The 17,349-nt window shown below is 40.4% G+C and overlaps 1 protein-coding gene across 1 annotated transcript in view; it reads right to left on the reverse strand.

Annotated features, from left to right (window-relative positions):
* Positions 1-15,735: 15,735 nt before the first annotated feature.
* Positions 15,736-17,349, reverse strand: part of gpr26 (G protein-coupled receptor 26) — a 29,142-nt gene continuing 27,528 nt past the window's right edge. Inside the window, exon 3 of the mRNA XM_080205289.1 lies at positions 15,736-15,967. Coding sequence (XP_080061415.1) covers positions 15,736-15,967 — 232 coding nt within the window. The remainder of the gene's footprint in view (positions 15,968-17,349) is intronic.

Consider the following 17,349-nt stretch of genomic DNA (forward strand, 5'->3'; position numbering starts at 1 on the left):
AGACATGATGAGGCTGCAAAGAGGTATGGACAGGTTGATGAATGGGCAATTAAGTGGCAGTTGGAGTATAACATGGGAAAGGGTGGTGAATCTCTGGAATTCTCTGCCCGTTGAAGTGGTGGAGGCTGCCTCGCTAAATATTTTTAAGAAGCGGGTTGATGGGTTTTTGATAAGAGAAGGGATTAAGGGTTATGGGGAGAGGGCGGGAAAGTGGAACTGAGCCACGACAGATCAGCCATGATCTTATTGAATGGCGGGGCAGGCTCGAAGGGCTAGATGGCCTACTCCTGCTCCTATTTCTTATGTTCTTATGTTCTTATGTTCTTAAAATGTGAGGTTATTCAATTTGGTAGTAAGGATAACCAAAGAGAACTTTTATAAAACGCATCAAACTTTTAAATGTTGATGTTTAGAGTGACTTGGGTTTAATCACAGAAAGAAAGAATGCAGATACAACAAGCAATTAGGAAAGCACATGACATGTTGGCCATTATTAGAAGCGGATTGGAACACAAGAATACAATGTCTTGCTGCAATTGTATAGTGCTTTGGTGAGACCATACCTAGACTACTGTGCACAGTTTTGGTCTCCAAAGCTAAGGAATGTTATACTTGACTTGGAGGCAGGGCAGTGAAGATTCAGTAGATTGGTTTGTGGCAAGAGAGGATTTTCCTGTGGTGAAAGGCTGAAAAAATTGGTCCTACACTCTCTAGAGTTGAGAAGAGTATATGGTGAGCTCATTGAAACATACAAGATTCTGAATGGTTGTTGACAGGATCAGTATTGAGAGATTGTTTAGACCATAAGACCATAAGTTATAGCATAATTAGGCCAAATGGCCCATCATGTCTGCTCCACCATTCGATCATGGCTGATATGTTTCTCAACCCCACACTCCCGCCTATTCCTCGTAACCTTTGATCCCTTTACCAATCAAGAACCTATCTATCTCTGTGTTAATTGTATTCAATGAACTGGCTTTCACCACCTTCTGTGGCAATGAATTACACAGATTCCCCACCCTTTAGCTGAAGAAATTCCTTCTCATCTCAGTTCTAAAGGGTACCTTTACTTTGAGGCAGTGCCCTTGGAAACTACTCCCTAGGAGCATCTAGACCCTGGGCCCCAGCCTCAGGACAAAGGGTTAACCATTGAGGACTGTGATGAGAAGAAATTTCTTAACTCCATGAATTATGAGCCTTTAGAACTGTCTACATTAGCACATTGGGTACGCTCCATCATTGAGTATAGACATTTTAAAAAAATAAAAAGGTATGGGATGCAAGCAGGAACATGAAAATGAGATAGAATATTAGCCATGAACGTATTGAAAAACAGAGCTGGCTCAAGGTACTGAATGTTTAATTTGGTTCTAGTGATAATTTTTATATTCATTGCAGCACTCAGGTATTGGATGGTTTCTGCTTGTGATGCAATGGAAGCCGAGATATCGGACATCACATACTGTATCATGGGTTACGTCCAGAAGTGTTTGCATGATGTCAGTCACCATTTCTATACCGGAAAGGGCGAGCTGCAAGCTCTGCATGAGACCTAATGCCAAGTTGGAGCTGTCACGCTCCATGATAAGAAGCTATAGGGCAGGTATGCCACTGCTCCAAGCATTTTGCTGGAAATGTCTAGCAGCCTTTTCCTATACACCTCCACAGCAAAGCTCACACCTGAGTCCTCAGCAGCAGAACTTGCCTGTGATGTCATTCTCTGGGAAGTTGGTGCCTAAACTATCCTTTTCCCCTGGCTTGGTTGCGATATGATTCTGCCCAATGACTCACTTGTCTCAATACTACTCCCTTCCATTGGACAAACTATAGCAGTAACTGAGCTGGTGGCTGCAAGTGTCAGCTGAACAAGTGTTGCTTCTGATCGTCACTGCCCTTGTTCCACTTGGACATGAGTCTCCTGTATATGGCTGACCAGACACCAGTGAATAGGAAAAGGCAGAATAGGAAAATAGAGATGACAGAAGGGCGGGAAGGCAAGAATTATGTGGTGATACCAACTGTAGCTTGTCCATTAGAAGGGGTTGTGTGAAAAGGGGGGAGTGATGTGCAGGAAGATGCTTAAGTAAAAGCTTACCGCTATCCTCCATATTTTCAATCCTGCGGTTGCCGTAGTTTCATTGATAGCCCTCCATCACTGACTCATCCAAGAAGGCACATAGCCACGGCTATCCTCTACCACTTTTGTTTCTGCTTCTCCTAAAAGAGGGAGGGAAGTGTGTCAGTGGGTGTGGTGCAATGAATTTGGGTGATATGGCTGGCACAGTTGAATAGCTGGCAATATGTGGAAGTTGTGTGATGTGACCATGAGGTTTGCGGTAATGCTAGGTTTGTGAGGGTGGGATAAGGCTATGAATATAGATTATGCATCGTGATTGCTGGTAGCTGACTGAAGGGTGTGCGAATGGGTCAGTGTGTAAGACTAGTGGTATCATATGCTAATAAATGTTATTTCATTAATCTTGACCTGTCACATGAGGTTATTAAATCTCTTATGGCATTTGAGTGGGATCACAGCCCTGGGATAAATTTTGTGGCTATCTTGTCTTTCACAATGTGGCCCAGGAGGGTCTCTTGGTCCTCTGAGGGATGAGGACTTATGTCCTCTTTGGTACCTCCAGCACTAAGGCCTTCAGCCTGCATCGGGGAACCTTACCATCTGCTATCTTGATCATTGTACAATTTAGCATGCATTCTCCTCCTGGTCTCCAATTGTCATAGAATGACTTCCACTACCAGAGGCCAGGCTGTAGTTCTCTTTAAGAATTGAAGGCTAGTTTTAAGTGATATTGGCCTCACACCAAGTTGGTCCACATGCTGAGTGTGTAGCTTGACAGCAGTGCAGTTAGCATGGGGCTAAATACCACAGTCATGTAGATGAGCAAACAGCACAAAGTTTATGTGCTGCTTATAGCATTGCCATCAGATGCAGGGTAATCATGCATCATGATCTCTGTACCTACTAATGGACCCTATCCAATCTTTAGCCCAGTCAATTCAGAGTTATCGAGTGGGCTGTTTGTTCATCAAATGAAAGCAAGGATATAACTGAAGTCAACAAGGATATGAATGGCTTACCGAGATGCAGGATATTGACAGTTTTTTTTATATCGTGTGCATTAATTTCAACATTTTGTAGTGAATACTTCCAACATCTTAGTTATGGAGTTGGAATAAATCCTTAGTCAAATCAACTGGAAAGACAAATAGATTATGGAAAATGAGAAAAATATAAAAAAGGAATATACAAATATCACTGCATTAATTTTGTCATATTGTAAATTATGCTGGATGCCACATAATGTTCCTTTATGTGTATTAAAACGTGTTCACAGGATCCATGATTGAAGACAATATTGTTGACATTTCTGAGGTGCCATTTTGATCACTGGACAATTTGCCAATGACTGCTGTCAGGTACTGTGGGCTTTCCAGAGTATAGAATACAGAATTTGATCTATAACCACTGTTTAAACATTTTGACACATTTAACTGTGTCAATTATCTCATGAAACTATTAAGAGTCTTCTGATTCATGAAGATTAAACCTGACATCAGTTTTTGGAATAACGTTTTATACAGATGGGAATAGAGGCATAGAGGTTGGTGGAAAATGCCGGGTGATCTAATTGTTGTTTCAATCTAGAGGTTTTCTGGTCTTTCTGCCTTTTAAGCAAATCTGTGCATCCAATAAATATCTAGCAGATTCTCATTCCCTATCATAAAAAATTAATTTTGCAAGTTTTTAAATTGGCTTCTTTAGGCATTTGAAGCATTACAACTTATAACAAATTTAGTGTTTTAGCACTGAGATTATTGTATGATTTGCATTACAAGCAGTAAGATATTTATTGTACATGCCTCAAACCCAGCGTGACTCTAAAGACATGTTGAAACAATGCTCCACAATTACAGCATGGCAAGGTATTTACAGTCTGTAATGCATCATGGATTTTTGCCATTGATTATTTCACACTCGGGTTCTGACCTTTCTGTGATAAAATGCATGTTAATACTCAAAGGAATAGGGATCCTTAAGCAAAAATAAATCTGGTGAGGTAAAGTGAAGGCCAATAAAGTTCATATAAAGGGCGCAGTGAAAAAAATCATCTGGTGACTGGGACAAATTACTCTGATGCAATATTATTCAACATTCAGATTTCATTTAATAAAATCACAATAAATATTTTCTGCAAATTCAAACAACATTCCCATATATTAAAAATAGAATACAGTATCTAATATTTCTTTATGCATACACAGAATCACTTCCAATAGCACAGATGTAACATACATCATACTCGTTTGTGTTTAACACTTTCCAGCCCACGTCTTGTTTGGCAGTTCAGGTTTGGCTGTTTGGATGTGCCTTTGAGATGAATGCACTGCCACACTGACAACTCATGATTATCAATGAATTCAGTTGCTACAGTCACAATCAGGCTTCCTGGTGCTTTGGTCATTATGAACAAGGTCACTTTTCAGCTGTTGGGGCTGAAAAACATTAAGCTGAGGATATAACTCAGAACAACACTACTCAACAAGCATTGCTGTGAATAATCTGCACTGCTGTACATAAACTTTTTCACAAATTGAACTGCAGTAGAATTTTATGACAAATACATTAGCCAGTTCATCGATTTATGAAAAATAAAACTACTGTACATGTGATAAACGTTTTAAACACTCTAATGATTGATAATAATATCTTAACTTATCGGAATTCATACATTGGACAAAGTGCAGGAATCTCACTGGAATATTGGAAACAATCTCAAGAAAATTCTGAATGTAAGGGAACAAAAGATAAAACAAAAAACGTTTTTGCAACCTACACTTGAATAGTAGGATAATCAAAAATCACCATGCTCTTATCTCCCATATGGAAGAGATTTACTGTCCACCCACATGTAAGGGGTCCACAGAGACTAAACACTTCAAAGAGGTTGCCTTCATTGTTTTTGATAGCCACATTATATGAAGGAACCCCAATGACAGTTATATATCAATTGTTAGAAAAAAGCCACACCAAATATAATTGAGATTCACACTTATTGGTCTGATGATCATTGAAGGAGTGTTCAATATTAGAGTACAAAATAAAATATTACATTGCAATAAATTGCTGCTGTACTGCAGGTATACTGGATTGCTGTGATAGTTTGCAGTGGCAGACTATTATTCCTTTTTGCAGCAAATTGTGGGGTTAGGAAGAGTTGCTGTGAAGTTACAACTATAGAATGAAGACAAGAGGTGAAATAACTATGTGGGGGTTGGGGAGAAACTAATATAGTTCTGGACCACATGCTAACTTTATCTTGTAACATGTTGCAATGAGGTATCCAAAATCATATTTCCTGATACTTGGACTTGAAAATTAAGTTTTGCTGTGAAAGCTTCAATCTCTGTCTCCCCAACTTTCCTTTTCCTTAAGGGCAATGGCTCTCACCAGGTGGTTCAGTGATTCTCAGGGAACGTGGAGTCTCTTCAGTTAGTCTATCGAGCTTCATATCCTATGTTGTTCACTGAAAACAATGCATTTCTTACCATGTGTATTGTGCTTATAGATAAAATTAGAAATAAATTATAAGCAATAGTGTTTTTATAGTGTAAATTAAAGTGTTCGTGGTCAACATCTGCAGAATTTAACTTGGAGCATATTCAGTTTAATGATGTCCCAATTTGACAAGGACAACATGGTGGCACAATGGTTAGCATAGCTGCCTCACAACGCCAGGGACCCAGGTTCAATTCTCAGCTTGGGTGTCTGTCTGTGTGGGGTTTGCACGCTTGCTCCGTGTCTGTGCAGGTTTCCTCCAGGTGCTCCAGTTTCGTCTCACAGTCCAAAGATGTGTGAGCTAGGTGGATTGGCCATGCTAAATTGCCCCTCAGTGTCAGGAGGACTAGCTAGGGTAAATGCATGGCTTTATGGGGAATAGGGCCTAGGTGGGGATTGTGGTCAGTGTAGACTTGATCAGCCGTGTAGCTTCCTTCTGCACTGTAGGATTCTGTAATTCTATAAAATGTCTGCACTTAAACCTTACAGTGAGAAGTACTATCACTGTATTTAGCATCTTGTGTACATCATAGGATGGGATTTTCCGGCCATGCTTGTCCCAAAATCATAGAAAAATCATAGAAATCCTACAATGCAACAAGAGGCCATTTGGCCCATCGAGTCTGCACCGACCACAATCCCACCCAGTCCCTACCCCCATATCCCTACATATTTACCCGCTAATGCCTCTAACCTATGCATCTCAGGACACTAAGGGGCAATTTTTAGCATGGCCAATCAACATAACTCGCATATCTTTGGACTATGGGAGGAAACCGGAGCACCCAGAGGAAACCCACGCAGACACAAGGAGAATGTGCAAACTCCACACAGAATGTGACCCAAGCTGGGAATTGAACCCAGGTCCTTGGCACTGTGAAGCAGCAGTGCTAACCACTGTGCTACCGTGCTGCCCCAAATCCCACCCGAGATCAACGATCTTTGCATGGTCCGCCCTTTGCCCACTATGATTCCTGTGGCAGGCAGGACAGGAAAATTTCCCATAGATTCTTCTTTCTCAGTAGGCTTCTAGTTATGAATAACAACAATTAATTCAGGGGATGTTTCAGCTAAATGGTTATGTTTTGTGATATCAAGCAGGGAATTCTCAATGCATTTCAGTGAGTGTTAATTAGTTAATCTACCATGGAGAAAATGGGATGTGCTTCATTTCATATTAAAGAAACTCTCACCAAGTTTGACTGTTAGCTGAAAAATGGAAAAACTTGCAGCCTGCAAAGTGAGGGGACACTAGCACAATTGTAATGTTACAATGCTAGTAATCTTGAGGTCTAGTCTAATCTCTGGAGGTATTAGCTCAAATCTCACCATAGCAGCTGAATAAATAAACTTGGAATGAATAAAGAAACTAGTATCAATAATGACAGTCATGAAACTACCAAATTGTTAGAATAACCCATCAGGTTCACTAACGGGTAGCATGGTAGCACAGTGCCAGGGATCCAGGTTCAAATCCTGGCTTGGGTCACTGTCTGTGTGGAGTCTGCATGTTCTCCCCCTGTCTGCGTGGGTTTCCGCCAGTGCTGGTTAGGTACATTGGCGACGCTAAACTCTCCCTCAGTGTACCCGAACAGGCACTGGAGTGCGGTGACTAGGGGATTTTCACAGTAACTTCATTGCAGTGTTAATGTAATCTAACTTGTGACAATAATAAACAAACTTAAAACTTTAGTAAATAAGTAAACTTTAAACATTAATGCCTCTCAGAGAAGGAAACCTGCTCTCCTTATCAGTTCTAACTCTAAACTCACAGCAATATGATTGACTCTTAACTGCCCACTGAAATAGCCTAGCGAGCCACTTAGTTATATCAAATAGCTACAGAAAAATCAATAAACTGGCATTGACCCAGGCACTGGAAACAACAAAGGCACAGTCTGCCCTGTTGGCTCTGCAAAGTCCTTCTTACTAACATGTGGGGGCTAGTGTCAAAAGTGGGAGACCTGTCCTGCAGACAATTTGCAACAGCATGGCACAGTTATACTCACTGAATTATATCTTACAGCCAATCATGTCTCAGGCACACTCCATCATCCATCCCATGTGGCAGCAGCACAGTGCAATACAGTCAGGAAGAGCAGCACTCAGAGTCCTCAACATGTCTCTGGACCCCATGAAGTCTCAGACATTTCGGGTGAGATTTTATGGCCATGCTTGCCCCAAGACTGGAAAATCCCACCCAAGATCAATGGACCTTTACGTGGTCTGCCCCCTCCCGCAGCGATTCCCCGTGGTGGGCATGGTGGGAAAATTCCACCCCTGGTCAAACATTATCCAGCCACTCTGCTGTCAATACCACCTATCAACTTCCTTCCATCTGTACTCATCTATATTGAGCATCACTTGAAGCACTGAGGGTAGCAAGAGCACAGATGCACTCTGGGTGGGGGTTCTCAATGTCCATCACCAGGTTTTTAACTGAGCTGGCTTAGTCCCAATGGACATACCTGACAGACAAGACCTGTGGCAGGTAATGAGAGAACTAATAAAAGAAAAAAATCTACTTAATCTCACCCTTACCAATCTTCCTGTCACATATGCATCTGTCTGTAACAGCATTGTTAGGAGTGCCTACCACACTGTCCTTGTGGAGATGAAGATCCATCTTGAGGATACCCTCCACCATGCTGTGATTAATTAGCACTGTGCTAAATGAGATAGAATCAGAACAAGTAGGACACTGAAGAGTGTAGTAGAACAGAGGGACCTGGGAGTACAGATACATAATTTCCTAAAAGTGGTGTCACAGGTAGATAGGGTCGTAAAAAGTGCTTTTGGTACATTGGCCTTTATAAATCAAAATATTGAGTATAAGAGATGGAATGTTATGGTGAGGTTGTATAACACATTGGTGAGGCCAAATTTAGAGTATTGTGTGCAGTTTTGGTCACCTAATTACAGGAAGGATATTTTTAAGGTTGAAAGAGTGCAGAGAAGGTTTACAAAGATGTTGACGGGACTTGAGAAACAGAGTTACAGAGAAAGGTTGAATAGGTTAGGACTTTATTCCCTAGAGTGTAGAAGAATGAGGGGAGATTTGATAGAGGTGTATAAAATTATGATGGGTGTAGATAGAGTGAATGCAAGCAGGCTTTTTCCACTGAGGCTAGGGGACAAAAAAGACTAGAGGACGTGGGTTAAGGGTGAAAGGGGGAAAAGTTTAAAGGGAATATTATGGGGTGGGGGCTTCTTAGAGAGTGGTGGGAGTGTGGAATGAGCTGCCAGATGAAGTGGTGAATGCGGGCTCACTTTTAACATTTAAGAAAAACTCGGACAGGTACATGGATGAGACGGGTGTGGAAGGATATGGTCCAGGTGCAGGTCAGTGGGACTAGGCAAAAAAATGGTTTGGAACCGTCAAGAAGGGCCAAAAGGCCTGTTTCTGTGCTATAATGTTTTATGGTTCTGTGGTTCTAATTATATCAGCTCAAAATTTGGCATCCATGAGGCATTGCAGGCCATTAGCAGCAGAAGAATTGTATAAAAGTACAATCTGTAATTTCATGTCCCAAATCTCCCTCACTCTACAATTACCGTAAAGCCAGGGGATCAGCCCTGATTCAATGAGGCATGCAGGAGACAATGCCAGGAACAACTAAAAGTACAGTGCTAATCTGGTGAAACTACACCACAAAACTACATATATGATAAACAGCAGAAGTAACATGTGATAGAAGGAGCTAACCAATCTCATAACAAATGATTAGATAAAAGCTCTCAACGTGTGGGTGTGAAGATACACTTAAAAAAAGTTTCATTAAATGCATCCCAATTTCTTCTAACTCTATGCCTTTTTAGTCTCTTTAACCAATTGACATGTTTTAGTTTTCACAACAGAGGCTAGTTTCGGAGACTTAGGCCAGAATCTTACCACCGTTCATGCAGGTGGAATTTTCCCATCCTGCAGCTGTGAACGAAGATTTGGATGGCTGTCAAATTCTCTGACCTCGCTATAGCAGGAGTGTGGTGCTAAGATCACGCCCATAATAGTTTGTGTGTTTACACTGCTAATTCCAGTTGATGCTCCTTAATGTAAAATTACAAAAACCTAACATCTAAGAAAAGAGATGAGTAACATGATTATGAAACCTACTTGTCCCTGAAACTAGGGCTGGGATTTTGTTCCTGTGACAGAGCGTCCCCACCAGTTGGAAAACTGGTTGGAATACCACGTTACTTAACCTGCCAACATCAAGCCTGCCCTGAGGCACTTCAGACCATAGGGTGGAAATCCCACCCATTTAGAGTTGCAAGTCAATCAGAAACTTCCAGCCCTCTATTGCTGGCCATGGCAGTGGAAGTGATGACTGTTGACAATAATTCTTCAAAAGACAGCCCAATGATCAACACTAGATTCAAGGACATAGGGGAGTGGGGGTGGAGTGAATGTCACAGAGATGGAGTCCCTGGAGATGGAGGAAGGGTGCAGAGGGTCAGAGGCAAGGGCAAGGAGTGGCTTTCACCAGCACTCCTCCCTTCCCAATACCAGTGAATGAGGGACCCTCTATGAGGCCAATGGCCAGTTGCCTTCAAGAGGCAGGGGAAAGTTGTGTAACTTTCAATTATTTCCTGAGCCACCACTAAATTCACAGTAGGGATTTTCACAGTAACTTCATTGCAGTGTTAATGCAAGCCTACTTGTGACACTAATAAATAAACCTAAACTAAACTAAATTCTGGTGGGTTCAGGAATAATTGGAGTCAAATAGTTCACTAATGACTCTAACTGATATCCAATCACCATCAGGCAGGGTTCGTATCTCAGGGCCCTTCCTATTCCACTTAACAGGGAACAATTTTACGGACGCCAGGGATCCATCGTGGGTACTCCTGCTTGATTGTCCCCACACCCTGTCATCACGCCCTCACTGATGGGCTCCATTACATACTTCCCTAGAATGGTGGACTGGAATCAAAAAAGAGTATGGGATGCATTTGCTGTTCTTGTTTCTACCCGTATATTGGAATCATGCAAATATTGTGCATCTTTAATCACTGGAAGAATAGAATATGGTTTCTCCTGCTACTAGGCTGCAATGCTCATCAAGCAATGTGTATTAAAAACACTCTTTCACTTATACTGGAAGATTTAAACTTGCTCACACTATCAGCAGTCTAGTTTTCTCTGAAATTAAAAGTGCAATTACAAGTACATAGGTAACCGACAATAATGACTTTGTGGCGCCACATGCACATTATAACAGCAGGTTGAGTAGGTGGGGAACAGTAACTAATACATCTACTCTCCCCTGTAACCAAGACATTGCGATTGAACTCATATCACTAATGTCAATCATCAATCATCAATGCAGTGCATAAATACAATTACTCAAATGCAATTTAGACTTAGCAAATGTTGTTGTTTTGAATTCCTATTTTTTCAGTGACGTGAGATCTTTGACATTCACTTCATTTAAGAGGCTCACAGAAGCCAAAGTGTCATTAACTTTCTCATGTAACTTTTGGCGGTTTTAATTGCTGTATGGAACATAAAGCACTCCAGACAGAACCTGTAAGCTACACACACATAAAGTTTTGCCTTTTCAGAGAGAACTAAAGAGCTTATTTGCAAATACAAAGGAGTGACTGAAAATGCTTCATCACTGAACTTTACAATCAAAATATTTTCAGGACGGGAATAGGGAGGAAGGTAAAATAAAACAACAGCCTGCCTCTGCTGTGTTCTACTCACTATCGACCTGTCTCCCACATTATGGTGGACTAGGAAGGCATAAAGCATCCCATCTATCTTTGGAGTTAATGGCCACATATAGGCCTCATTCGGCCTCCACAGTAATTGCTTATCTGGAAGGTGGAGGCAGCCCAGGAGTTTTCATTGCATAGGCTTCTGTGGGGCAGGAAGAAAGGATACCTCCTTTGGGAAGCCTCTTGTGGCTATTGGGAGAACCAGTGGCTTTTGGAGATAGTCTTCCAAGATAATACCTCCACCCACCTAATTCCTCTCCTGTCGGTCTCTAAACCCAAACCCCAACCGCCCTTCACTCACATTCCCCTCACTGAGGTCTGCCAGGCAAGCCTGACCAAAAAATTTTTGATCTGCCTGACGCTGAGGATCTAAAGCTGTTCTCCTTGCTGGACTGCTTGTAGTAGCCACCACTTACTTCTGCTGCTGCTGGAACTACAGAACTTCCAGCCAATCAGATGGGCCAACAGTTCTCTAGGGTGGGACCTCTTGCTGGGTTTGAGGGCAGGAGAGCCCCTTCCAATAAATTAGGCCCTGGCAGGGCAACTGGGTTTCTGCTCAACACAGTGCTAATAGACTTTTCGGTCGGGGATGTGGGTGCGGGGGGGTGGGGGGGGGGGTGCATGGGGATAGGTGCGAGGGGGTGGTGGGGGGGCATAACCCACCCCTCCGTAAAATGAACCCCCAAAATGAAATGGTTTAAATAGACAATTTTATCATGGGACCTTTTCAATTGTAAATCTTCAAATACTTCACAACCGCAAAGGTCACAGCATTTAGCATCTTGCATAAGACCACACTGATTCAATTCCTCTGGTAACTTATTAGAATAATCATTGTGGAAAAGTTATTATATTCACACTGTCAAGCCACTCTCATGTGGACTGAAAAATAATTACTTTAATAAAGCATTACTTGCAATGAATTTACCTTTCATTTCATGATATAGAGCGTGATTAATATTTTTGGGTGTTTAAAAAGCAGTAAAGGTTAATTGGGCCATTGTTTTGATCTCGACTTTCCAATTTGAAAAGTAAGTTCTACTCTGACAGAATCTTCACAATTTTCAAATGATTGTTTGAACTTGGAAATGTATGTCAACAAGAGGAAAATATTCCAATTTGATCTAATAGAAATAAAGGAACAAAACCCCCAAATATATTCAGCTAAATTTGAGTAGAATGAACATTGGCAGATAAGTATTCTCTTCTAAGAATCTATATTGAATATAATGCACTGCCATAAATAACAAGTCTGAAATTATACCAGCTTCAAATATTATAGTTACCAAACAAATTATGCTTTTATTATTTGAAGCTATAAATTCTTTGGCTTGGATTATAACTGCCGATGGAAGAATCATGGCCTGCTGTAATGGTTGGACTAGGTTTAAATCCCGTAAACCAATTCTGAGCATCAAGTGTGGAAAAGCATAGAGTCTAATGATCACTCGCCAACAACAGCCAAGTAGTGGGATTGGCTGCCAGGCCATCTGTCAAGAGTCTCATGATTGGGCTTGGTGGGAAGTGAAGTTACTGTGGAGGGAGGGCCTATACTTCCCTCGTGGGGCCCAGAGAAGCATCCTACTTCTCCTGATACAAGAAGGAAAGTGAAAAAAAAGAAAGTAAGGGCACTTCTTTGCCATAGTTTTGGCCTGAGGGGGTATTTACCGGCCACTTCCTACTCAGACCACTCAAGAATAAACTGCACTCAAGTTTTAGTGATGTCACTTACAGCTGACATTCATATATTAAGAAGGACCTCAGCAGGAGCGACCCTGTCCAATCCCTTCAGGACGATAGGTGAAAAGGGCTTGTTACTATGTAAAAAGCTACACTAGTTTCACGTTACCAGTGTTACTGTCAGATGACTGCAATCAGGCAGGGGCCACATACTGACATTTCAAATGGCAACTTCAGGAGACTAGATTTTATTGTGTTTGTTTACACTGACAAATGTCAGCTTTAGGTACAGCTCAGTTCCAAAGAAGAGTCATAGTCATCTTAAAACATTGGGCACAATCTTACTTGCCATTCACGCTATGCTCCTGCTGTAGCAAGGATGGAGAATTTGGCGGCAAGCCAAATCTCTGTTCACTGCAGTGGGATGGGAAAATCCTGCCAGCATGAACAGTGATAAGTTTCCATCTGTTAGCTCTGTTTCTCTCTACACAGCTGCTGCTAGACCGGCAGAGTTTTTCCAGCACATTCTGTTTTTATTTCAGAGCTTTAAAATCTGCAGCATTTAGTTTTTATGAAAATCACTCCCATAGTGTGGTGAACAGAAAACTTTTGGAATTTGCTTTCCTGTGAGCTCTTGTTTGAGCAAGGTTCATGTGTGTGTGTTTTTTTTGCACAAAGCGCTCATCATGAACCCTGTAATTATCAATGTCGACCACAAGAGATTATGCTGCTTGGAGTTAGATTTACATTTTGATGTTCTCTATTAGTTTTCATTAAAGAACGATTTAAAGCATAGTTACACAGAAAGTATAAAGTCGGCAACGTCAACTTTATATAAGATTTTGACTTCAACCTGCTTTCATTGATTTCTTATACTAATTGTGGAGTGTTTAATGGGAAAGTATTTATGGGCCTGAGTATTATCATCCATTGTACTTTGGAGCTAGGGGGCTTCAAGAAAGATAATAGTATCAATCCTTTTCACAAGAATATTATCACATTGTCACATAGTCACCTTGTGACTGACTGAATGGCTGATTTAAATTGTTAATTTCCAGCTTTTACATCCCACAGTGGACTAGCTAGAAATTGCGAACATACATCATAATGGTCATCTTGAAGGTTAGTGAGTGTGATGTGTGTAACTCATTCTGAGCACCTTTCTATCACCAAATGTCACCATTGCTTACTGACTTCAGATTGATTAGCTGATATGTCACACAGACTGATAACGGATATGTTTCTGGGTACATTTATGCAATTATACAAAAATAACAGCTGTAAAGTTAACATTGTTTACCAATAAATTTAATTCTGAAGTGACTGCCAGTCAAGATAAAAGCTTTAATTATATCCCTTCTCAAATAAATTATGTTGAATATGCGTTGAATATTAAAAGTTTATTTGCTTTTTTTCCTGCCTCCCTAATTGAGAAAAGGAAGGTATATGCAGACATGTCTTTTACATATTTCAATGTTAATCAAGGTATGAAGAATGAAGCTACTTTATTCATCAATCGTCTTCAATACTAACTCATTTTTGCTGGGATGCCTGAAAATATCCAAGTTCTTATGATTTTCTTTTATTCGTTCAGGAGATTGGGGCTTGCTGGCTAGGCCAGTATTTATTGCCCATTCCTAATTGCCCTGGAACTGAGTGCTAGATCATTTCAGAGGGCATTTAAGAGTCAATCACATTGCTGTGCACATCTGGAATTCCATGTAGGCCAAACCAGGTAAGGACAGCAAATTTATTTCCCTAAAGGACATTAGTGAATCAGATGGATTTTTACAACAATCAACAATAGTTTCATGGTCATCATTAGACTTTAATTCCCAATTTGAAATTCCATTCCCAATTTGAAATTTCACCATCTAGGATTCACACCTGGGTCCCCAGTAACATTACCCTGGGCTCTGGATTACTAGACTGGTGACAATACCACTACACCACTGCTTCCCCTAGCTTTAAAAACACTACATTGATAAATAGAGTTAATTCATTACAATGGTTATATGGGTGCTAGGAAAGATAAAGCTTGAGCTGATGATGCCTATAAAACTCAATGTTCACTGCTGAAGTGAGGACATCAAATGAAATTATTCTCAGAAAGCAATTTCTCAAATAAGCAAAAAGCAAGTGACTGCAGATGCTGGGAATCTGAAATAAAATAGAAAATGCTAAAAGTACACAGCCGATCTTGCAGATCTGTGGAGAAAGTTAATCGACCTGAATCTCTGTTTTTCTCTTGCTGGCACACCTGTTGAATATTTTTGGCATTTTCTGTTTATACTTCTCTAATAATAGTTCCCTCAGTGATTTCCATTTTATGACATACATGGTTAAGGCTCCAACTTAAAAAACAAAGATAATCAGTGATTGTTGCTGATATCAGAATTAGTTGACAATGATTACCTTCTAATTAAAATATTTCAGCTCTTATCACATTCAGTTACTGGTGCACCCACGCATGCCCACCGATGTTACAAAATGACTTTACTTGTGAGCTTACAGGGCCTTACCTAAAGTACACGCCAAGCATCCAAGTACACTTAAGAAAAAGAACCAAATAAAAATTACAATTACAAAAGTGTAAAGGTGAGCTGTGAGAATTTTCCTTTGAACATTAACCAAAATAATTGTCTAAAGTAGTAGAAAGCAGAGTAAAGTCAAAAGTTCCATAAGACACGTATTTCAATAAAAATCCCAACGCAGGTATCTGTCAAACTGTTCCATTCACAAAGTTTATTTCATTCAGCTGTATGTACATAATTGCTGTTTAGCGTTTCACCTGTCACTGCAGAGGAGTTTAAGGAGCTTCGTTTAAGCAGTCTATTAATAATGTCCATCCATGTCTTCTTATACTGATGACGCAGCAAAGAGTATACAAAGGGGTCTGAGACAGCCTTGCTATAAGCCAAACATTTGGAAAGGACTCCCCAATATGGATTGATTGGTACTGAGACAGCCAACTCCACCAGCCTGCCAAAAAACAAAATGTAAACAGGAATCTTCCAATGAAATGTTTTGAGAGATTATATTTCAGCTGTGAATTTATAAACATTCCCCTTTGTCACTCAAGTGAAGACTCTTTTTGAGATGCACCATTGGGAAACTAGTTTCACTCTGGCTTTGAAAGTTAATTCCACCTAATAAGTGGAGCACAGTTTATAGGAAAAGACATATATGTTAGCATTGCTTCCCATTGAACCAAATAATGAAATGCATCGTAGGAGTGGATGTTCATTAACCACGGGGTTCAACTTTACAATAACAAGGACAAAAATTAGGCAAATCAACAACTCATTGCTACTCAATATTTCAAAGGGTTTGCTAATGATGTTCTCCCATTTAATGCAATTACTGAAGAAACTGCACGTGTGGAAGAAAAAATGTTCTTTTTGTCATTTATTTTAATTCTACCAATTTTCTCACAAGTATGAAAGGCAACTCCCATTTGGTTATATTAAACAGGCTTAATCTTTGTTTCCGTGCAGTAGTCAAGCTACAATTGCAAGTTGAATCAATAGTTATTTAATATTGTATTAATATTTTGTTATTAGGTTATGCCCATTTATTTTCAAAAATATAATTTTTCAACTTTAACTGACTGTAACATTTGCAATTGGAATTCAGAAACAGCAAACTGCTTAAAAATGCAAGGCCAGGTTCCACAGTGAGGGTGAGAACCCAACAAATCACCCTCAGGGGAATGTAAGAGAGAGATATTTTGTATAATCCAAGCACCAATCGAAAATCATAGTTGTCTGTACAAGCAACATTAAAAATGCAAAATACTGGATACTGAAACCATAGCTGCCACAGACAGACCTGCCCAAAACCTCTGGGTGAACAAAGGGTGAAGTATTTCAACACAAGGTTGCCAGCAATTTGCAAGGCTTTGCAAGTATCCAGAAAGCCTTCAGCAGAGAAAATTAACTGAGGGTTGCTCATTCGCTCCCTTGTTCTCTTTTGGAATCAGCATGTCGTGCAGATCGAGAAGCCAACTCTATCTGAAATCTGCCTGTGAACAGAGATCTTGTAATAACTGCAACATCATCTATGTCTTACTGCACCCAAGAAACCAGCAAACCCAAATCTGCTGCAATGCTTAAAATCTACATCTCAAGCTCAGTCACAGGAAACTTCATAGTATATTCTTTTACTTTTCTTTGTTTGACTCCAACTCCCCTTATTTCTGGTGTGTGTGTGTGTGTGTGTGTGTGTGTGTGTGTGTGTGTGTGTGTGTGTGTGTGTGTGTGTGTGTGTGTGTAGCCGTAATGGTCACATAAGGTCTGAATACTTGATGTAATGTTTTTATTTTTTCAGGTTTTGGGGTTAATAAATCTGCACTTCCTTGGATT

The sequence above is a fragment of the Carcharhinus amblyrhynchos genome, chromosome 17 (assembly GCF_965287045.1).
Source record: "Carcharhinus amblyrhynchos chromosome 17, sCarAmb.v2.hapA, whole genome shotgun sequence".
Classification (NCBI taxonomy): domain Eukaryota; kingdom Metazoa; phylum Chordata; class Chondrichthyes; order Carcharhiniformes; family Carcharhinidae; genus Carcharhinus; species Carcharhinus amblyrhynchos.